General features: G+C 47.6%; 3 protein-coding genes across 3 annotated transcripts; all 3 read left to right on the top strand.

Moving 5' to 3' along the window:
* The first annotated feature begins 93 nt into the window (after nucleotides 1-93).
* LOC119121872 (unconventional myosin-VIIa) lies at nucleotides 94-11,746 on the top strand. Its single transcript, XM_037249888.1, has 47 exons — nucleotides 94-431; nucleotides 825-851; nucleotides 951-1,052; nucleotides 1,130-1,282; nucleotides 1,608-1,792; nucleotides 1,864-1,985; nucleotides 2,053-2,195; nucleotides 2,258-2,371; nucleotides 2,433-2,586; nucleotides 2,646-2,722; nucleotides 2,782-2,901; nucleotides 3,137-3,276; nucleotides 3,437-3,647; nucleotides 3,720-3,855; nucleotides 3,914-4,083; nucleotides 4,166-4,306; nucleotides 4,375-4,533; nucleotides 4,610-4,702; nucleotides 4,775-4,869; nucleotides 4,945-5,029; nucleotides 5,158-5,376; nucleotides 5,440-5,640; nucleotides 5,708-5,917; nucleotides 6,042-6,206; nucleotides 6,272-6,565; nucleotides 6,642-6,932; nucleotides 7,227-7,346; nucleotides 7,404-7,577; nucleotides 7,668-7,895; nucleotides 7,963-8,130; nucleotides 8,201-8,318; nucleotides 8,436-8,562; nucleotides 8,630-8,790; nucleotides 8,851-9,032; nucleotides 9,105-9,223; nucleotides 9,295-9,449; nucleotides 9,533-9,686; nucleotides 9,743-9,898; nucleotides 9,993-10,098; nucleotides 10,189-10,302; nucleotides 10,363-10,450; nucleotides 10,522-10,628; nucleotides 10,699-10,884; nucleotides 10,949-11,065; nucleotides 11,137-11,220; nucleotides 11,293-11,412; nucleotides 11,486-11,746. The coding sequence occupies exons 1-47, from the start codon at nucleotides 315-317 to the stop codon at nucleotides 11,576-11,578; spliced, it is 6,801 nt and encodes a 2,266-aa protein (XP_037105783.1). The 5' UTR covers nucleotides 94-314; the 3' UTR covers nucleotides 11,579-11,746.
* Nucleotides 11,747-12,366: 620 nt separating this feature from the next.
* On the top strand, nucleotides 12,367-15,484 carry gpr17 (G protein-coupled receptor 17). The gene is made up of 2 exons (XM_037250066.1): nucleotides 12,367-13,078; nucleotides 14,155-15,484. The coding sequence occupies exon 2, from the start codon at nucleotides 14,164-14,166 to the stop codon at nucleotides 15,172-15,174; it is 1,011 nt and encodes a 336-aa protein (XP_037105961.1). The 5' UTR covers nucleotides 12,367-13,078; nucleotides 14,155-14,163; the 3' UTR covers nucleotides 15,175-15,484.
* A 971-nt stretch (nucleotides 15,485-16,455) lies between these two features.
* inpp5d (inositol polyphosphate-5-phosphatase D) lies at nucleotides 16,456-22,160 on the top strand. Its single transcript, XM_037250065.1, has 27 exons — nucleotides 16,456-16,724; nucleotides 16,797-16,860; nucleotides 17,031-17,166; nucleotides 17,235-17,379; nucleotides 17,451-17,591; nucleotides 17,694-17,784; nucleotides 17,843-17,920; nucleotides 17,987-18,064; nucleotides 18,133-18,256; nucleotides 18,339-18,445; nucleotides 18,510-18,612; nucleotides 18,680-18,876; nucleotides 18,940-19,057; nucleotides 19,116-19,212; nucleotides 19,286-19,424; nucleotides 19,504-19,612; nucleotides 19,676-19,764; nucleotides 19,850-19,931; nucleotides 20,260-20,349; nucleotides 20,424-20,534; nucleotides 20,615-20,694; nucleotides 20,759-20,846; nucleotides 20,907-21,053; nucleotides 21,115-21,337; nucleotides 21,398-21,825; nucleotides 21,911-21,947; nucleotides 22,069-22,160. The coding sequence occupies exons 1-27, from the start codon at nucleotides 16,543-16,545 to the stop codon at nucleotides 22,076-22,078; spliced, it is 3,294 nt and encodes a 1,097-aa protein (XP_037105960.1). The 5' UTR covers nucleotides 16,456-16,542; the 3' UTR covers nucleotides 22,079-22,160.
* Nucleotides 22,161-22,329: the final 169 nt, after the last annotated feature.

The raw sequence follows: 22,329 nt of genomic DNA, 5'->3' as shown, positions 1-22,329 counted from the left end.
TTATATTGATCATATACATCTTCTGTGTTTCAAATTCTCATATTCAACATTTTTTCCCCTATTTGTATTAATAGCACTGCCAGTTGAGTTTGGCCTCAGCCCGTCTTCTGACGCCCTCTAGTGGCGTATGACAGAATCACAGATTTAAATATGTCATGTCACAGTGGCTTAAACTTTTACAATCCAGCTAAAATTTGGTAAGTACAGTTCAGTTGTATTGAACTTTTAAGAACAATTTTTTATCAGATTTTACTAGAGCTTGAAAAGGCAAGTACTTTTTTTGTTTATCATCCATGTGTTGTCTATGTTGATTCATGTACTGTTGTCACTGGGTGGTTCTGCAGGAGCAAAGTCAAAGAGTCGTAAAAAAAAAGACTTCCTTTTTCAGCGTCGTTGAGGGAGCAACAGCTCACAGGAGAAAACAGTCTCAGGTAAGACTTGCCTCACATATTAAGAACGCTAAATGATTGATTGTGTTTTTAAATGCAAGTTCATCCTGTTTTGAAAGGACAAGATTTTTTGGCAACTTCAAAATAAAATCTATTGGTTCATGAATTCATTGCAAAGAAAAGATTACACTGGTGTGTTATGTAAAGATGCTACCATCCCGACAAAGACCAAACAAAATAAATTAAGATCATCTCAAATTGGCAAACTTGGGCTTGGGGTCCGAAAGAGGTCCCAGATGAGCATATGTAATTCTTAAAAAAAAAAAAAAAATGTCACGGGATGTGGTATTATAAGAAGTCATAAATATCTCTCGATTGACTTCATATAGTGGGTCGTGATAGAAAAGATATTTTAATGAAAGTCATTTTTTTCAGATTCCCACAGTGATGCATCTGTCCAAGGTAAAAGTTTTTCAATTTTTTTAGACGAACAGTAGGTAGAATTTCAAGAGGAAGAAAAAAAATATAATCCTTTTTTTTAATCTTTTTTTTATCAATTAGGGGGATTTTGTGTGGGTGGACACCGGGGCCGGCGTGCCCATCGGTGCCCAGGTGAAGGTGACTGACACGGGGCAGCTTCACCTCATCGATGACGAAGGAAAGGTAAAAATAAATAAACACCGTACGATAAAAATCTTGCCAACTTTTTGGTGATGTGCGTTAAACCGCCCAATTTCCAGGAGCACAAGCTCACCGAGCGTATCGAGGGTGGTCTCCGGCCCATGCACCCCACCTCGGTGCAGGGCGTGGACGACATGATTCGGCTGGGGGACCTGAACGAGGCCGGCCTCCTCAGGAACCTCCTGGTGCGCCACAAAGACGGACTCATCTACGTAAGTCTATCTCGCCCGGCTTTTATGAGGCCCTAATCACCTCGCTGGGAGAGTTTAATCACTTCCCTGGACTTTGCCCCGCTTCTCTTGGGGTTTTATCACTCCTCTCCATGGTGACCATTCCAGCTCTACCAGGAAAAGGAAACTGAAGTGAGATTGAGACTCGAGTTGTCACGTGTAGTTATGAACGCTGTAAATGTCAGTCACCATGACTCGTGGTGATGCAATGGGGGGGGCTCTCTCATGATAAAGTTGTTCTTCACAGAGGATAAAGAATATAGGCCTGCTCCAAGATATTAACCGGACCGCACCTTTATGCTTTCAGACCTATACGGGTTCCATCCTGGTAGCGGTGAACCCCTACCAGCTTTTGCCGCTCTACACGGCCGAGCACGTGCACCAGTACACGGACCGACGACTGGGCGAGCTACCGCCGCATGTCTTCGCCATCGCGGACAGCTGTTTCTTCAAAATGCGCCGCAATCGTAGAAACCAGTGCTGTGTCATCAGGTTTGGGGACTCTCCAGGTTTCTAGACCTGGATTCAACACCTCTGAAAATGTGTGTGTTGTGTCACCGCAGTGGTGAATCGGGGGCTGGCAAAACGGAGAGCACCAAACTCATGCTGCAGTTCCTAGCGGCGGTAAGCGGCCAGCATTCCTGGATTGAGCAGCAGATCCTGGAGGCCAATCCCATCTTGGAAGGTAACATACGCCACTGGTTTTCTTGGATCAAACCGAGGCATCTCTTTAGCTTCTCATTTTCTCGCAGCCTTCGGGAACGCGAAAACCATCCGCAATGACAACTCCAGCCGCTTCGGCAAGTACATTGATATCAGCTTCACCAAAGGGGGCGCCATCAAAGGGGCTCGCATCGAGCAGTACCTGCTGGAGAAGTCCAGGGTGTGTCGCCAGGTAAGCTCGCAAAACGAAATCCACCCAGGTTGTCCTGAAGTTGAAGACTGTTGACTTTCCAGGCAGACGAGGAGAGGAACTACCATATTTTCTACTACATGCTGATGGGAATGCCGGCCGAGCAAAAGAAGATCCTTTCGCTCGGGAGCGCCGCGCAATACGACTACTTGACGATGGTATGGATATTTGTATAAAAGCGGTGATTCGACTCCTGGATGAAAACACTTGTATGAACAGGGCAAGTGCACCAGCTGCGAAGGTCGTGACGATATTAAGGAATACGCTCACTTCCGATCTGCGCTGAAGATCCTCATGTTCAGCGAGAACGACACCTGGGAAATCTGCAAGCTGCTCGCCGCCATCCTGCACATCGGCAATGTCAACTTTGACGGTGAGATCTCAAACTTCCCGGTCTTGACTATTCTCAACTCTCACTCCCTTCCATCTCAGGAACCATCGTAAACAATATGGAGGGTTGCGAAGTCCTCTCGTCATTGCATTTCGACATGGTCAGCCAACTTTTGGAGGTGAGTAAAAATATTTGATAGCACATGCCAGCTGGATTTGCAACCCTCTTGTCCTCTAGGTGGATCCTAAAGTTCTTGAGAATAGTCTTACTCAGCGTTCCTTCATGACCATTCGGGAAAGCGTGAGCAAAGTTCTGACCGCAGCACAGGCCTTGGATGGCAGGGACGCCTTTGTTAAGGTAACCAAAGGTCACTCCTTGACCTGTAATAACCTTTCCAATGTGTGCTTGATTCTTCAGAGTTTTGGTCTAACATAGGTTTTAGAGTTTGGGGATCTCCATTTTGTTTTGTTGATAATATACTGTATGAGTGTGAATGAATCACGTGTGTGTGTGTTGTGTACATGTGTGTGAAGCTTTTGTGCTTCGGTGGACACACTTTATGACAGAAGTCATTTTCTTTACGGTCGGCCAGGCTATTTACGGCCGGCTTTTTATTTGGGTGGTGGACAAAATCAATGCTGCCATTCATAAGCCGGACGAGGAGTCGGACGAGGTCACTCAGTCTATCGGCCTCCTTGACATCTTTGGCTTCGAGAACTTCAGCACAAACAGGTCAGTGTTCCCCCTTCTCAAGAATCCGAGTCGTCTGCCATGATCTATGATCCTGTTGTTTTTGTAACTTCAAATAAATAGCTAAAGCTGTATTTGTGTTAAAAAAAGAAAAAAAAAAAAGTACAAATTAGTGACTGGACTTTACTTCTCACCACTGCAGCTTTGAGCAGCTCTGCATCAACTACGCCAACGAGCAGCTCCAGCAGTTTTTCGTCAAGCACGTGTTCAAGATGGAGCAGGACGAGTATGCCCGAGAAAGCATCGTGTGGGAGCACATCGACTACAAAGACAACCAGGAAACATTGGATGTGCTCGCCCATAAGACCCTCAACATTCTAGCGCTCATTGATGAAGAAAGCAACTTCCCCAAGGTTCTCCAAATGTCTCATTTTTTGAAATCCAAACATTGCAGGTTCCAACTGTTTTTGTGTTTAATCCATCAGGGTACAGATACCACCATGCTCCAAAAAATGAATCAGGTCCACGGGAAGGGGAACATCTACATCCCCCCCAAGAATAACTACGAGACTCAATTTGGAGTGAATCATTTCGCCGGCATGGTCTACTACGACTCCAAAGGTAAGACTAAAAACTGCAAAATCCAAAGATGGAAAAACTAAGTTGTTTCTTAAATAAGGTTTCCTGGAGAAGAACCGCGACGCCCTGAGCCCAGACTTCATCCAACTGGTGGAAACATCCAGTAATAAATTACTCAAGATGGTCTTTCACAACGACATTTCCTCCAACAGCACCAAGATGACAGCCAATGCCAAGCTGACCATCAACACACCCACAAACTCACTAAGGGTCAGTTAACATGAACTGTCATGCTAACTTAGCCCCGTTTGAAAACAGAATCCAAAGCCGCTCATCTTTTGTGCGTCAACAGCAAGCCAACGAGGGCAAAAAGCGAGTTCCCACGCTGACTGGTCAGTTCCGCCAATCCTTAGAGTCTCTGATGAAAACTCTGATGGCGTGTCAGCCGTATTTCATCCGGTGCATCAAACCCAACGACTACAAGAAGCCCATGGTCAGAACGAAGCAATTTAACGATACAAAACATGGACCCTTTCAGATTTTTTTTTGGTGTGTATTCAGCTGTTTGACAGAGATCTGTGCCTGCGTCAGCTGCGCTACTCGGGCATGATGGAGACCATCAACATCCGCAAAGCGGGTTATCCGGTGCGCTATACGTTTGACGAGTTCCTGGACCGCTACAGGGTTCTTCTCAAGACCTACATCTGTGACCCACATAAGGTCCGTGGACTTGTTGGAAACCCTGGATGTGATTTTAGCTTCTCAAATGATTCTTTTCCCGATTGTCCGTGGACAGGAAAGCAAAGAGAAATGCTGCGAAAGTATCTGCGAGTCTCTGCTGGTCGGAGAGGGTGATTGGAAGACGGGAAAGACAAAGATCTTTCTGAAGGTGAGCTGACTTTGAACGAAAAATATGATAACTAAGGAAAAAGTTTAAATTCATAAAAACAATGGCGCTTAGGAATTTCATGACACCATGCTGGAAGTGGAGCGTATGAAAGAACTCAACGTCAAGGCACTTTTGATCCAGAAGGTTCTACGAGGCTACAAATACAGGTAAAAGGGAGAAGTCATCAATCAAAAGTATTCTGATCGTTATTATTGATGAGCTGTTTTTATGACTCTTCGCAGGAAACAGTTTGTCAAGAAAAGATCAGGTGCTCTCGTCATCCAGAAGCACTGGCGAGGACACAAAGGGAGACAAGTGTACCGTGTGGTGAGTTCAATAACGTCTCTAAACTTTTGATTGTCCGCCTGTTTAACATTTGACTACTTTTTGCACAACTTAATGTTCGCTTCCATATCCTCTTTTGTGACTGTCACTCTTCATCTGATATATTTTAGGTCCAGAAGGGCTTTGCCAGGCTCCAGGCACAGGTTCGCTCCCGCCAGCTGCACCTCCAGTACAAGAGAAAGCGGCAGGCGGCCATCTTGCTGCAGGCACAGGCGCGGGGCTACTTGGCCCGAAAGGACTGGAAACGCAAGCGGGACGCCGTGGTCTTCCTGCAGGCGCACACCAGAGGTCTTCTGGCCAGGAAGACTGTCAAGAACATGAGGAGAAACGTAAGACTAACATCTGACACAAACGTGGATTACGGTTATAAACGTTTGTTTGTTTCCATCCAGGATCTGTCAGCAAAAGAAAAAGAAGCCGAGCGTCTGGCCATGTTGGCGCGTCAGAAGCATCTTGAGGATGTGCTCAGGCAGAAGGAGATGGAGGCCCAAGCGCAGTCCGAGTCCACGATGGATCAGCAAGTGGACGACATGTTTTGCTTCCTGCCCGTCATCGTGGGAGGCCAAGAGGGGCAGGCGCCCGATGGGTTTGAGGTGAGGCTCCACAAAACTCCCCCGAGTCTTACTTTGATGTCAAAACAATTTTTGATGTGCTTTCAAGGCCTTGGAAAGCAAGCGGGTTCTCCTGGAGGAGATTGACATTGACAGCATTGAGGACGAAGACCTGTCCGTAGAGGACCAGGACGATCTGGACGATTATCCTTTCTCCAAATTGGCGTCGATGTTTTTCCAGGGCGGTGCGTCGCCTTCGCACATCCGCCAGAGATTGAGACGCCCGCTGCTCTACCACGAGGATGAAGGAGACGTGCAGGTGCTTCCAAATTCACTAACTGGGCATTCGAGACTGGTCGGGAAGTCGGTAGTTTAGCAACGGCTAACAAGTTAGCAGCAACTTTTTTAGCCCCCTTCCTTCACGTCCTTGTGTGGTTTTCCAGGCCTCGTTGACAGTTTGGTGGATCATCCTGCGATTCATGGGAGATCTTCCTGAGCCTAAAAAGTCTTTCCAAGTCCAGGGAAGCTCGTCACAGGATCGCTTTGTCACTCAGGCCGTCATCAACAGAGAGAACAGACGTCTCAGCCACATGGTCGGGCTGGATCAGGTGAAAGACATTTGAAATGCAGTAGTACGCACGGTGTGTTACATCTGTATTTGTTTTTGTTTCAGCGTGTGCTCCGAAACAAAAACACCCCGCCGTCTTCTCCTGTTCTGGAGGAGTCCACTCCAAACAGAAAGCAATCCATCTTCACGGACCTCCTGTCCAGAAACAAGAAGGCCGCTCCAGGTGAAATAACCCCAAATTCCAAGGTCTACACCGTCCCTGAAGGGACTCCTCGCAACAGGAAGGGCTCCACCTTCACAGATCTTCTGTCTCGGACTCGGAAAACCTCCAGCGTTCAGGAAAACGGAATCCCCAAATCCTCGTCCAGCTTCCGGAAACCCTCTATCATCGCGGAAGAGGTTATATTCTGAATGTTCAACTGTTTTAAGACTTTTTCAGGAAATGACTTCAACCTGACTTCAACTGCACTTTTAGTCTGAGGATCAGCCAGATGTATCCAAGGCTCCTGCCCTAGAGACGGTGAAGGAGGACGGTGGCGACGTCTTGATCGGCGAGGGTCCCTCCCTGGACCGGCCCCTCTCGTCTCTGGAGAAGCTGCACATCATCGTGTTCTACGCCATAGTCCGACGTGACCTCAGGGATGAGATCTATTGCCAGATCTGCAAGCAGCTGCAGGACAACAACAACCGCAATAGCTACTTCCGAGGATGGATCTTGCTCTCGCTCTGTCTCGGCGTCTTCCCGCCGAGCGAACAGATTATTAGGGTGAGGAGGCCATTTTGAATCTCAGACACCATTTTGACACTCGGAAGCTTTATCAAATCGTCTTATCTTTTGTTCGTAAAAGACAAGCGCGTGGAAGCTAACCTATCGGTGGCTAGCTAACGAGCTAGAGAATAAGAGAAAATAGCATAAGCACTCGACAATGTCAACTTTCAAATATAGTGTTAAAGAATTTTTATCCACAAGTGACAAGCAAATGGCAGTCGGTGAGCTAGCCTTTAAAACTGCCTCATTTTTGACATTGTCTTTCCACACAATGTGCGTTATGCCTGACAGTACATCCAGAGTTTCATCCGCTCTGCCCCGAGCGGTTATGCATCCTACTGTGCTGAGAGGCTGCGTCGAACACTCCTCAACGGCGCAAGAGGGGAGCCACCTGCCTGGCTGGAGCTTCAGGTACCGCCATCGATTTAGTTCCTCGGAGCAGGGTCATTCAATTCTCTGATATGACAGGCAACCAGGACGAAGAAGCCCATGGTGGTGTCAGTCACGCTCATGGACGGACGCGCCATCACCCTTTCCGTGGATTCGGCGTCCACGTCCAAGGAGCTCTGCCAGCTCCTCGCCAACAAAGTCAAGTTAAAAGACACCTTTGGCTTTTCCCTCTATGTTGCTCTGTATGAAAAGGTATTATTCATACATAGTATTTTTAATTCAATTCATTAATTTTAATTAAAATGTCATAGTAGTTTGTAATAGTAAGGTCTTTTCGATAAGGTGTGGGCCCTGGGCGGTGGGTGTGAGCACGTGATGGACGCCATCTCCCAGTGCGAGCAGGAGGTGAAGCGGCGCGGCGGACAGGAGCAGCACGCACCCTGGCGCCTGTTCTTCCGCAAGGAGATCTTCACGCCGTGGCACGACTGCGCCGAAGACGACGTCAGCACCGATCTTATCTACCGCCAGGTCGTCCATGGCCTGAAGTTCGGGGAGTACCAAATGGAGAAGGTGAGCTTGGACTTGGCTTGTACCAATCTGTAAACAATTTTTATGTTCCATTCTGAAATGATTTTAGGAAGATGACTTTGTCCAACTCGCCGCCAAGCATCTTTATATCCAGCATGGCTCGGATAACGGCAGCGAGTTGGTGAAGGAGGCGGTGCAGGCGTGCATAACCAACTCCCTGCTGGAGGCCACATCCGAAGGCAAATGGGTGCAGATGGTTAGCACGGCCCACGCTCAGGTGAGTTACGTCCCTCTACTGTCACTCGTGAGCCTCTGCTGGCTCTGATGTTGGGCTTCTTTTGTGCAAGGGTTCCTACTTGAGTTCTCAGCAAAATGTGAATTCGGTGAAGGCAGAGATGGTTGATTACGCCCGTGAGACGTGGCCCATCTTCTTCTCTAGGTTCTATGAGATGGTCAAGCTGTCAGGTAGGACTTGAGTCCATAAGGTACTGCTCAAGAGAATATTGGAGGCGACGTCCCGACGACTCCACTCTTCATCTATCAAAGTGGAACTGATGCAAATGGATTCTTCCTTGTTTCCAGGTCCTCCACTGCCAAAGAACAAATTCATCGTGGCTATCAACTGGACTGGCATCACCTTCCTGGATGAGCGAGAAAAGAGGCTGCTGGAGCTCTCCTTCCCGGAAGTATCTGGCGTTAACTCCACGAGGTCGAGATGAGAAAGCAGGAAGGGATTTTGAGGGTACCTGTACCTAAAAGCATCTTCTCTTCTCCAGAGGTGCTAAAGGCCCAGTGGTGTCTTTGCTGACTTTGAAAGGAGACTTCACGCTGAGTGGATCCACGGCCGAGAACATGGCTGAGCTGGTCACCATGTTCCTCAGCGGACTGACGGAGCGCTCGCAGTATGCCGTGACCCTGACGGACATGGACAAGCAAGGTTTGTCGCGGCGTCCCAGTGGTCATGTCTAACCCCTAACCACCTCCGTCCTTCTGACAGATGACCCGACGTTCCTCAGCTTCAAGAAAGGCGAGCTCATCGTCATCCTCAAAGACAACGAGTTCTCGCAGCAACGCGGCTGGATAAATGGGAAAAATGATAGCACGGGAAAAACAGGGGCCGTCCCCATGGAGGCCATCCTAATTCTGCCCACGCTCAACAAACCCACAAACAAAGTCATGGTACAGAGACAGGTCCATGCGGTGTATCTTCTCTGAGCTGGTTTCAATTTCGGTCTTCCGTCTCTTCATCAGAGCCTGCTCAGCCTGTCGCCCAACCAGCGGCAGAGTATCCTGGCCAATCAGAAAGAGACGGGCACGGTGGAGCGACTTGCTCCGTCTACCTTGAGGGAGTTTTCCCTCGAGTACTTCAGGTATCATTACCTCCTCTGTCGCAACCTCGACGTGTCTGAGGAAGATCTAGAAAAGATCTACCAATCTACAGGCAGCCGACAAAGGACGTGAACCGGCAGGTGATGTCACGGAACGCAGCTCCCGAGAGACTGTGGTTGAACTCCCGCGAGCCCATCAGACAGCCGCTCCTCAAGAAGCTGGCGGGCAACTCCGAGTTGAGCCACAAAGCCTGTCTGGCCTTCACCGATATCCTCTCGACGATGCCGTTTCGCATCTCCAAAAATGGCCTCGCCAGAATCCAAATGTTTCTTCCTTGACTCCTCGTCCACCCATCCTCAAGTACATGGGCGACTACCCCACCAAGCAGATGCAGAGTCCCCTGGAACTCACCGACCAGATCTTTGGGCCCGCCGCGGAAAAAGAGATTCTCCGAGATGAGATCTACTGCCAAATTATGAAGCAGATGAGCAGCAATAACAACCGGTAAGGCGCAGTCACGTTCTCGTGATGGTCGTATCACGTCGTGACGCCATTTTCAGGTTCAGCTTGGAACAAGGGTGGCAGCTGCTGTGGTTGTGCTGTGGCCTCTTTCCTCCAACTCAGTCGCTTCTGAAGCACGCTCGGCGATTCCTGGAGTCGCGGCGCACGCAGCCGCTGGCTTCCGACTGCCTGCAACGACTGCAGAGCTCTTTGAGGTCAGGAGAAGCCCGGGTGGTTCAAAACGCGGCCGTGTAAAATATCGCTGGACTCTCGTTTTGATGACTAAACATTTTTTGGGTTCCGGAGCAGAATGGAGCCCAGGAAGCTTCCGCCACACCAGGTGGAATTGGACGCGATCCAGCAGAACAGCACGCAGATCTTCCACAAAGTCCACTTCCCCAATGACACGGGGGAGGTACGACAACCTGGTGTGTCACCCTTTAGGTTGGACGCACCTCACTGTGTGTGTCCCCCACCCCCCCCCCCCCCCCCCCCCCCCCCCCAGATCTTCGAGGTGGCGACCAGCACCAAAATCAGAGATCTCATTCGGAACATTTCCAACAAACTTCAACTGACGACGGCCGACGGCTTCAGCATTTTTATCAAGACGCACGACAAGGTCCTTTTGATAGCTTTCTTTTGACAAAGAATTTCTCGTGACTCTCGTCTCACATTGTAGGTCCTCAGTCTGAATGACGCCGACTACTTCTTTGACAGTCTGAGGCAGATCACAGACTGGTCCAAGCAGAACAAACGTATTAAAGACGGTAATTCTCACAACAGTCTGATGACATTCTGTGCGGACATTTTTGTTTTAGCCTATTTGTGGCTTGTGCAGTTAGTCAAGTCAACATGCCCTACCTGGTCTTCTTTATGAGGAAGTTGTGGTTCAATGTGATCCCTGGCAGAGATCTGGAGGCAGACCTCATCTTTCACTTCCCTCAGGTGCACAACCAACAAGTCTCAGAATCGGACTGTATAGTTGGTGCTGATGTTTTTTTTTTTATCTCTCCAGGAAGTCCCCAAGTACCTGCGGGGCTACCACGTGTGCACCAAGGACGACATGATCCACATCGCCTCCCTGCTCTTCCGCATTAAAGTGGGTAACGACAAGAGTCAGTTTGTGAGCATCCCCAAGATGCTGAAAGAACTCGTACCCGGTGACCAGCTCAAGGCTTTTTCTGAGAACGAGTGGAAGAAGGTACGACAATCTAAAAGCTTTTGCGAACCAAAACAGCAGCACATATTTGTTTTGTCCACCTCAGAAAATCGTAGAGTCGTTTAACAAGCAACCGGGAATGACCGCCGACGAAGCCAAGGTGGCGTTCCTCAAGGTGGTCTGTCGCTGGCCGACGTTCGGCTGCGCCTTCTTCGAAGTGAAGGTGATCCTTTCTCCTCCGTTCAAATCGCCGCGACAACCATGAAGACGTCGTCTCCTTTTCCATCATTTCAGCAAACCTCGGAGTCAAATTTCCCGGACATTGTGCGCATCGCCATCAGCAAGCAAGGACTCACCATCATACACCCCAAAACCAAAGTCAGACGGACGCTTTTGATGAACGTTGATGGATGTCATCCGTGTTGTTAAGCCGTTTCTTCTCCCACGCAGGAAGTGTTGGCAAAGCACCCGTTTACCAGCATCGCCAGCTGGTGCAGCGGGAGCACGTATTTCCACATGACCATCGGCAGCTTGGTGAAGGGCAACAAATTCTTGTGCGAAACGTCACTGGTGAGCACCTTCACGACTTCCCAATTTGCAAATGAGGGCTTAGACTCAGGAAGTGTGTTGTCAAAAAAAAAAGGGCTACAAGATGGACGACCTCATCACTTCCTACGTCAATATGTACTACATGCAAGAGAGGCCAGTGCAGAGCAGGAACCAACGCTTCAACTGATGTCCACCAACTACGTATGGAGACAAATCATTCTCAAAAATGGAATATATAAACTCTACCGATGCTAGTGCTGGAAATATTTATTCAAGTTCCTTCCAATCATATTTACCTTTAGTCATTTGCTTGATCTGATTTGATTCTTCATAAATAAATATTCATTGTATGCTACACGGGCAAGATGTTTTCCCACAAATGTATCCTCCATTTTGCTCCAGAAGCTTTCAAGTGGGAGATTGTAAGCAGGTGAACTCGCAATAGATAAATAAATATTACAATAATATATATATATATATATATATAATAAATAAATAAATAAAATCCCCGCGATAGACTGAAGCTGAACTGCAAAGTAGCGAAGGCACACTGGATATAACAGGGGTTAAAAGATTATATATTTGTGCAAGAAAAAATCTAAAAATCAACTTACGACTCTGCTAAAAATCTGCAAAAAAGTTAAATACAACAAAAACAAATCTGACCAAAATATCCCACAATAGGTGATCAACTGTGTCTGCCATCAGAACAGGACAGCTGACCCGCTTTAGATTAGCAAACAACAACAAAGACCGTGAAGAACCCCTAAGAAACATCTCTCAATGCATTCAATTTCACAAGACGCTGTTTCTTTTTTTTTTTTTCTAGCGTGATGAGGGAGGGCTTTGGGTATACGCACGGCAGACTGAGCGTCTCCCCCCGACAAAGCCTTTAGTTGAAGGGGACGACGAGGGCAGGGGGGGGGGCGCTATTCTTTGTCCCAATTAGCGCTCGATTAACAGGGTAGCGATGTCAAGGCGTAGATAGTGGCCTCATTGACGGCGTCCATTTGCATGAAGACCAGGACAAAGAGCAGAAAGGCCTGATGTGTAAGGACAGCTGTGCTATGAAAGAAATATTTCTCCGCTATCCACATCTGTGCCGCCGGCTATGTGACTGATTATTTTTGGGGCCGTTGTGAGTCGGCGTGCCCCCGGGAGGCAGGGGGACCAACAAGGGCCTCTGTTTCTTGAGTGTCCAACCCCCCCTCCCTCGACCCCTTCCCATGTCCACTTCTCCTTCCCACCAGCAGCACTCTTGTTTTGCTCTCCTCTGCGGAACCTGAAGACAGCAACTTGGAGCGATCAGCTCACTCATAAACGTGTCAGTTGACTCTCCATCAGCGAAGGGGGGGGGGGGGTTCTTGATGGTTTCCATGGAGCAACGGTCCGACGAGCGGGTCCCCGACCGGGCGAGGCATGCCATTCTTCCCCACTTAGTCTGACTCGAGGCTATTGTGGAGCGCAACAAGTGGCTCTCTGAGGAGGAAGAAAGGGGAGGGTTCAGGGTTCAAACCCCAGCCTCCCGTCGGGACTCCCTCTCTCTGTTGTCCAATTTGTACAGCCACAAAAAGAGCCGCCGTCTCATCCATGAGAACATCTTGTGGGAGGGAAGGTTAAGGAGAAGCACGACCTGTTTGTCCCACCCTGACGTTTTTTTCCTTCAGGCTTTCTCGGTGAAGATCAGGTGAGCCACTTTTTCTTACACTGTTGAAGATATCAACTTCTATTGCCTAAAAGCTATTGATGGTATGTTTTTGCAGTACACAATAATCCAATCCATTCAAATGTTCTCCACACTGGTCAACTTGAAATTTTCATCAATTTGATGTCAATTGTGGAAATGCTTCACGACCGATAGTTCTGGGACCAAGCCCTTTGTGATTTTGTCATTGGATTAGTGACGTGCTAATGTTCGCTCTTTCAGCTGCCTCTAATTACTTTTCCCGATTTGAGCTTCTGAAAGCCCGATGCCCCTCATTGAAAGCCGTCACACGCAAATGCACACGCAATCCCCAAGGCACCAAAGTCAGGGCGGCTGCAATTGGTATTTCCTCCTCCCGACACTCCTTTTGAATATCTGCGAGTTTGTGACTGCCCCAAAAAAAATATTCACTTTCCATCCCACTGTGGGGATGAAAGGGAAATAAATACAGTGAGGTAGGGCGGGAGGGGGGGCTCCCAGGGGACAGGAGTCGAGGGTGATTAAACGCGAGGTGTGTCCCAAAAAGATAACACAACATCCCAAACGGAATGTGTTAGTCAAACGTAACTCCGTCTGAGATCGATGCAACTTGGGGAATATCCACCCAGGTTCACTTCAGGGTTACCACGTATGATTGACGATTTAGACACATTCAGCACTTTGCTTTCCAAAGTTCTCGTTTTGTGTCTTGACTGTGCAAGCTAACTTTTGGCCCCAAAAAATATTTGCACCCCGGATAGTTTGTCAAGTACAGATTAGGATCCCAGTTGCAAGGCAGATGTGTTGACCGCGAGTCCACCTTGGTGTCCTTGGTGTAGAATCATAAGCGATAATCTCTTAGCCATCTCTCGGTTATCAGCAGAAGAGACAGGAAACGCCGCACAGCAGGGGGGGGAGTTTGTCACAGGCCGGTCCACACTGCCCAACAATAGATGCTAGTGTCGCTAGTGGTTTAAAAAAAAAAAAAAAAAAGAAATCTGATAATGACTTCTTGCTCAAACATCAAGACTTCCTCTGCAGAGCCCCAAAATCGATTTTTGAAAAAACTTCTTTGACAGACGCCAAAGATGGAGTACGCCACCACGGAGCTGCCGTCCAATCAGACGTTACCAAACTGCACGGTGGAGTCGGCGACGGAGAACGTCCTCTTCGGGAGCTTCTACATCCTGATCTTCTTCCTGGCGCTCAACGGCAACAGCCTGGCGCTGTGGATCTTCTCCCACCAGCGCGGCACGTCGTCCCCGGCCAATATCTTCCTGACTCACCTGGCTGTGGCGGACCTGTCTTACGTGGTCATCCTCCCCCTGAGGGCCACCTATCACCTCACGGGGGGTCACTGGCCCTTTGGCGAGGTGCCCTGCCGCTTGGCGGGCTTCCTTTTTTACGTCAACATGTACGCTAGCTTGTACTTCCTGGCGTGCGTGGCGGGCGACCGCTACCTGGCGGTGGTCCACGCCGTCCGCTCGCTCAAGGTGCGGCGTACCCGCTATGCCCACATCATCAGTTTCAGTTTGTGGGCGTTGGTCACCATCGCCATGGCGCCCCTGCTGGTGACCCACCAGACACTGGAGGTGGACGGCACGACCGTTTGCTTGCAGCTCTACCGAGAGAAAGCGTCCCGCAAGGCGCTGGTTTCCCTTGCTGTGGCTTTCACGCCGCCCTTCCTCGTTACGTTGTCCTGCTACCTGCTCATCATCCGCAGCCTGCACCGAGGGTCTCGGTTGGAGCCCAGCCTAAAACTGAGGGCGCTGCGCACCATCGGTTTGGTCATGCTCATTTACGTGGTGTGCTTTCTCCCTTACCACGCCAGCCGCGCCACCTTCATCCTGGGCTACGGCTACCCGGATGCGTCGTGCCGGACACGCCGAGGCCTGAGCCTGGCCAACCGGCTCACCTCGCTCCTGACGTGCCTCAACGGCGCCATGGATCCACTCATCTATTTGTTCGGAGCGGAAAAGTTCCGTGGCACCTTGATACGACTGCTGTGCAAAGGCAAGGCGGCGGGGGCATCCGGGGCGACCAGCGTCGAGTTGAAGGGGACCCACGAGAGCTCTGTGAGTGCCAAGTCAGAATTTTGAACTGGATCTGCCAAATGAGTCCCAAACATTGTTTCTGTGACTTCCATGCAGCAACCAACCAGCTTTTTCCCAAAAGAACTTCTGTTCAAAAAGTTGTTTGCCAGTTATCGCAGAAAGAGATAGAAAGGCGGAGCAAGAGAGGGCTGGCGAGGTCACTGATTTTGCAAAATTAGCTTGGATTCCTCGGGGCCAGGCCAGATAATTGAGTTTTGGGTATTTTCCGATTATTTTTTTTCCAGAAATTATTTTCCACATTTCACACTGTTCTCTGTAACGAAATATATGGAATCAGCTTTTTCTGGAAATTAAAGAAAAAACAAAGTTTCTGAAATGACCTTGGTCACCCCGTGGGCCCCCCCCGAGGGAAAAAAAAAATCCTAGCTCCGCCAGTGGTGTATAAGTCAACAAATTCTCGTAAAATTTGGACTTCAAATTTGTTGCTTCAGCTTTTTTTTCTTCAGTACGGCCCTCACTTTTTTTGTCTAAAATATGGAAACAAGAGGGAAAAAAATACTGTATTTGTAAAATAATGGTACACTGTTGTAAGTATGTTAACCAAAATGCTACAGCAAAGCTAACACAATGACATTTTTATACTCTTATTGCTTTTTTTTGCTTCCAAATCATTGTAAATAATAAATATGGAGAATTGTGAGCTTTTGCCAACAATAAACATTATGACAAAAATGTGTAAATCAATCTCTGAGCCATATTAGTACATTTATAAACAGATTATTTTTGCCCTCACGGTTTACTGTAAAGTAGCTATTTAAAAACGAGGCAGCGGTTGTCATTCGCACATCAACTTTTTATGTCACGTGACTCCGCTTGTGGTTTTCTTCAGCCATGTATTTTCCTCCTTCTTGTTCTGCAATGCTTCCTGTCCATTGCGTGAAAAGGGCAAGCGGTGCTTCCTGAATATTGTTAACACCCAACTTTGCATTTATAATCATTCAAGCTGATCATCAGATAACAGTAACTTCAATGTAGAAAATCAGGTTGATTAATTTAAACAGTTGCTGTTTCACATGAGACTTTTTTTTATTCAACTTCTTTCAGATATATGCTGAACTATTGGCACTTCCTTTTTTTTTTTGTCAGTTCCTGATTTTCATTGTAACACATAACAAACATTCCATCAAAATACAAGCTAAAATTCACAATCGAAAAATCTCCAAATGACAAAAACTTCATTTTGTGCAACTATTTGCATTTATGAATGTGTGACATATCCGGCATGTGTGTGCGATGTGTGTGCGTGTGTGTGGGGGGCGGACGGTTTTGTGTGTCTGCTTGAAATGAGGAAGTGAGAATGAACGAGCACTGAAAGATGAATCTCCCCAAAAAAAGAAAAACATTCGGCATTTAATGCCAACTAGTTTAGATTCAAAAGAGGCCAGAGCAGTCAGGATGCACAACCAGCACGCTTGGTGTCATGGCTATATCACTCGTTCCAAGACAGAAGATCTACTCTCAAAAGCAGCCAAAGATGGAAGCTTCCTCATTCGGGACAGCGAGTCCATACAAGGAGCATTTGCTCTGTGTGTTTTGTAAGTACACTACACATTATATTCCTTTTTGTACTCTTTCACATTGTTGCACTTTAATGATGACAACCACAGATTCCAGAACCAGGTTTACACGTACAGAATCCTGCCCAATGAAGACAAGAAACTGTCAGTCCAGGTGGGTCAAGGTTTCTAAACGTACTTTTGTTGGAGAGTGTTATTAACTCTGCCGGCCCAGTTAAAATGGATCTTTGACGTCTATACCCGTCAATGGGAGTGAATGACTTGACAGAACACTTTAAAAGACGAAGGTGCAAAAAATGTTGTGTTCTTCTATCTTCTCTCCAGGCATCAGAAGGAGTTCCTATTAGGTTCTTTTCCATGCTTCCGGAGCTGGTGGAAGCCTACCATGACCCTAATATGGGACTCGTCACTCATCTGCAGTATGCCGTCCAAAGAGAGGAGGAGCGTTACGAGGAACCGGGTTAGGACACATTCAAGTAAAAATTGAAGTCCAACGTAAGATCTGAAAAGAGCTGCTTTGTTCTCCAGAGTCCAACAATCCTCCACCACAGCTTCCTCCCAGGAACTTCATGGCCAACGACTTGAAGGACGGAGACACCAGGTCTTCTGACCAGGTGGAAAAAAGCCTATCAGACACCTTCTTGATGAGGCTCCAACACATGGACATGACTACGTATGATGGTTTTTAAATCCAAACTTAAACGGCTAGCTCTTGTGTTTAAACGTTTTGACGTCAATTTTCAGGATACCAGAAGAACAGCAAGCCCTCATTTCGGACTACTTCAGGACTTCCATCTGTCTCGATGCTGAGCAAGTCCAGAGTGGGAACACCAGCCTTCCTGGACTCAAGAAGCTCACCGGGGCAATCTGCAAGAACCTCAACAGGTACACTAATCTTCAAATCGGAGGAACCTGAAACTTCCACACGGGAACTTCTTCTGAGACAAATGTATTTCTAAATATTAAGACATATCTTTTGGGTGGCAGTGAAATTTCCCGGATCCTACCAGCTCTTGAGATTTGCCACAGAGCGTTGGACCAGCAGCTCTCATCAGGCATCGGGAAGCTTCCAAAACAAGTAAGTGGCAGGCTCCTTTTGTATCCCGCTTAGGTCGACAACCATTTTTTTTTTTCAGATTCCAGCAGATCCAAACCTATTTGTCTCCTTGAGGCTGGAGCAACTGACCAAACTGCTCTACTCCATCGAGGATCGGGTAATCACAGATGTTCGGTCCGACGTGAACCTTGAGCTTTAAAACTCCTGCTCCTTTTCCATTTAGGCTATTAACGCGGTCTTCAACTCTGTCGGCTATGAAGGAGGTCACAGAAAGTCTCTCATCCCTCCTGTTGTCTTTGAGGTACCCCTGACACCTTCTGGCAAATATTTGCTTTGTCATTCATTTGATCATCGACTCTCCCCCGTAAGGTCAAGCAAGAATCTCTGGGGATCCCCACCAAGTTGTTTATAAAAGTTGACGTGGAAGGCGGGAAGCTTCACTTCAAAAAAGCAAAAGATGGACCTGACGATAAATACTTTGCACACAACAAAAGTAAGGATCTGTTTGTTTTTGGTGGCTCCTGGCTCACACTGACAATCGACCCGATTCCTTGGCCCTGGATTTTGTTCCCCAGTTAGACAGCTGGTGAAGTCCCAGAAGATGCACGCCAAGCTGGTCATCGTGGTGGAGACGGAGAAAGAGAAGATCTTACGCAAGGAGTATGTCTTTGACAACACCAAGGTCAGACACACAATTTTCAAAACGGAAAGAAATCCAAGAAGCTCACTTTTTCTTCCGACATCAGAAACGAGAAGGCTTCTGTCAGCTTCTTCAACAAATGAAGAATAAACATTCCGAAAAGCCAGAACCGGATATGATCACGGTTTTTGTCGGCACCTGGAACATGGGTAAGAATCTCCACTCCGGATCGTAGGTAAGAAATTCCGGTGTTCAGTTTTTCTGACGTCCCCTCAGGAAACGCCGGTCCACCTCGCAACATCACTTCCTGGTTTCAGTGTAAAGGTCAAGGGAAGACGCAAGACGACACGGCCGATCACATCCCGCACGATATTTACGTCATCGGGACGCAGGAGGACCCTCTGGGCGAAAGGGAGTGGGCCGACACGGCGAAAGCCGTCTTGAGGGACTTCACCAATATCAGCTTCAAACAGGTCAGCGCGTCAGGAGACGACATTCACGCCACGTCCGTCCTAACGAGGCTTCCGATCTCCTAGGTGGTGATCCAAACGCTGTGGAACATTCGGATTCTGGTCCTGGCCAAGCCGGAACACGAAAACAGGATCTCGCATGTTTTCTCCGATAGTGTCAAGACGGGGATTGCCAACACTTTGGGTAGGCGGAGTTAAATGTTCCTGTGCTGGTGAAGTCACTGGATTTGGTTTTCACTCAGGTAACAAAGGAGCAGTGGGCGTGTCCTTCATGTTCAACGGAACGTCCTTCGGGTTTGTCAACAGCCATCTGACGTCGGGGAGCGAGAAAAAGCTCAGGTGGGCACGACTTGTGGATTTTTTTTTGCCCGTAGCGTCAAATTTCAACTGGTACCTTTTCCTGTCTTTGCAGGCGTAACCAAAACTACTTGAACATTTTACGATTCCTCACTCTGGGAGACAAGAAGCTCAATCCGTTTGATATCACCCATCAATTCACGCACCTTTTCTGGCTCGGTGATCTCAACTATCGTGTGGATTTTCCAAATGCGGTAAATTGCAAAGAAGAATATTTGTAGCTGTCTTTAGCGCTCGTTGTGATCTGTGTGTTTTGTGCCGTCATTTTGTCAGGAAGCTGAGAATGTCGTATCAAAGATCAAACTGCAGCAGTACCAGGAACTCCTGTGCAGAGACCAGCTCAACATGGAGATCAACGATGACAAAGTCTTCCTGCATTTTGGTACGTCTTGATTGAGCAAAGTCAGTCTTTTAAAGATTCTAACGACTTTTTTTTGGATGGTAGCTGAGGAGGAGATCACATTTGCGCCCACGTATCGTTTTGAGCGCTACACTCGTGACAAGTACGCCTACACAAAGGCCAAAACCACAGGGGTACGTTAGGGTTTTCTCAATTGCAGTTTTTGTGTTTTTCACAAAGAACTACTTTCATGTCATTGTTTACATTGAAATCTCGCAGACTAAATATAATTTGCCGTCATGGTGCGATCGTGTCCTGTGGAAGTCGTACCCTCTTGTCCATGTGATCTGTCAAGCCTACGGTGAGTCGTGTGAATTTTTTTTCAGCCCCCCATATTTTCCAAAATAATATAACATATATATAAAATATAATAAAATTATTTGGGAAAATTTTAAATACATATTTTATATTTGATACATATATATATTATATTATTTGGAATTTTTTCCGAAATAATATATATTTAAAATATAATAAAATTATTTTGGAAAATTTATAATATATATTATTTTATTATATTTTATACATCTCTATATATTATATTATTTGGAAAATGTATTTATTTATTCAAAAAATAGGAACATTTTATAAGTAACATTCTGATCCCCGTGTTTGTTGTGATTGGCAAGGCTGCACAAACGACATTATGACCAGCGACCACTCCCCGGTGTTCGCCTCCTTTGAAGTGGGCGTGGCCTCACAGTTTGTCTCCAAGCGAGGTTTGTTCACGCTCTGGATGACTTTCCACTCTCCAAAACAGCTGAGTTGTGTATTTTCCTTTTCCTTTCTCCAGATCCAAACAGTGCGCCCCAAGGCGGCATCCAGATCATGAACTGCAAGGCCACCCTGCTGACAAAGTCCAAGACCAAGTTCTTCATCGAATACCACTCCAGCTGCTTGGAGAGTAAGACCACAAAAACCCGAATGGCATCGGCTTTAAAATCAGAACCTCCCCAAAACTGAACATTCACTGAATTCCTCCAGAAACTGTCAGAACCTACGAAGGCGAGAACACGGAGCATTCCGACGGCTCCATCAAAGTGTGGTTTGGGAATCAGGTTGAGGTAAGGATTCCGCTACAGGAACGTGAATCCGTCCCAGAACCGAGTGACTCTTGTCTATATCCAGCTTACGCCAATCATCTCGGATGCCGAGTACCTTCTTGACCAGCACATCCTCATCTGCGTCAAGTCCACGGACTCGGACGAGTCATACGGTAAAGATGGCAGAAAATGAAATGAAGTACAAAGTAGATTTTTTTTCCATTTGTTCCAAGGTGAGGGTTGCGTGGCCTTACGAGCCGCCCAGTTCTGCTACACCGAGTTCCAAGTGGCGCTCACGCACCACGGCGAGAAATCCGGCGTCTTGACCGGCGGCATTCAGCTCCACGCCTCCGAAGGCAAACCCACCGAGAAGTTATACGGTGAGTCCGATCGCTTCATTTCCTTGGAAACCTTGGCTTCATCTATTTTTTTGTCTCTCAGACTTTGTCAAAGTGGAGCGAGATGACTCCAAAGGCAAAACCGGCGACCGGACCATGGCCGGCCATGACATAGCTAACCCGAGCTACATGGAGGTGACCTACAGGAGCGGCAACGTGATTGACAAAGGCTGGAGTTACAGCATGCCACCGAGGAGCCTCCCCATCGGTGGCCAAGCCGGGATGGACACAAAGAAGAGTCCCACCGGAAAACCTTTGAAGCCAGCGTAAGTGGCTGCTTTCACGGTTCACGACAACATGGTGGAAATGTGGATTGTGTCTCTCAGGGATATCCAGGCAGCAGAGATGTTCGACAATCCACTTTATGGCTCCATGACAACATCACAAAGTCAGTCCAAGGACCAGGATGCCGCACAGAAGAAAGCCGTCATTCAGCCAGATCCCATTGTTGGAGCGAAGCCCCCGGATGGAGAACATGAACGCCCCCCGGTGCCCACCCCTCGCAATCGTTCCTTCACCATCTCCGAGTCGAAGCCTCCTCTTCCGGCCCCTGTCGCCCAGCACAAGAAGCCAGTGTTTCCAACACGCTCGCAGGGTTGTGTGGTCAACAGCCGACCGCCTCTGCCCACTAAAAGGAACCCTGGACCTCCAGATCCACAGACCCGCAAACCCAGAGACTACAGGGACAGCTCTGAACTCCCAGGCAAGCACAGACCGCCAACGAGGCCCGGCCAGACGCAGGTCCAAAAAGACGGTAAGGAGGTGGTTTCCACACTTCACAAAACAGTTGTTGGCTTGGTTCGTTTTCTTCCAGTTTGCTTGTCTTCCTTTCTTTTCAGTGCATCCCAACGTTGCCAAGATGGGCCATTCCGTGATGTGAGTCCTGGTTGCACTTCTCAACTCTTCCTTCATTGTGATCTATTCCCGTGCTGCATTTCTTTTGAGCTGAATAATATTATTAATTACTATCATTCTAATGTATTGCACGATTCTACAGCAGCCAATGAATGTTTGCAGTCCTATATTGCACATATTGGATGTTTGATGCCACTTTGATCATTTCTCCAATAAACATAAAATCTGGACTTACATTGTAGTATTAGTGTGTTTTATTGCGCATCAAACCGATGAAATAAATGTTTCAATAAATGAAGGAGCCCATTTTATAAATAGCGCCCATTTGACTTCAGAATCATTTAGTAACAAATGTGCACGTTAGCTGACTATGTATGCGTTTCATCGCATTCCGTATCAAATG

Source organism: Syngnathus acus, chromosome 4, assembly GCF_901709675.1.
Source record: "Syngnathus acus chromosome 4, fSynAcu1.2, whole genome shotgun sequence".
Taxonomy (NCBI): domain Eukaryota; kingdom Metazoa; phylum Chordata; class Actinopteri; order Syngnathiformes; family Syngnathidae; genus Syngnathus; species Syngnathus acus.
Note: the sequence above shows the minus strand (reverse complement) of the source record. Positions and strands in the feature narration are given on the sequence as shown.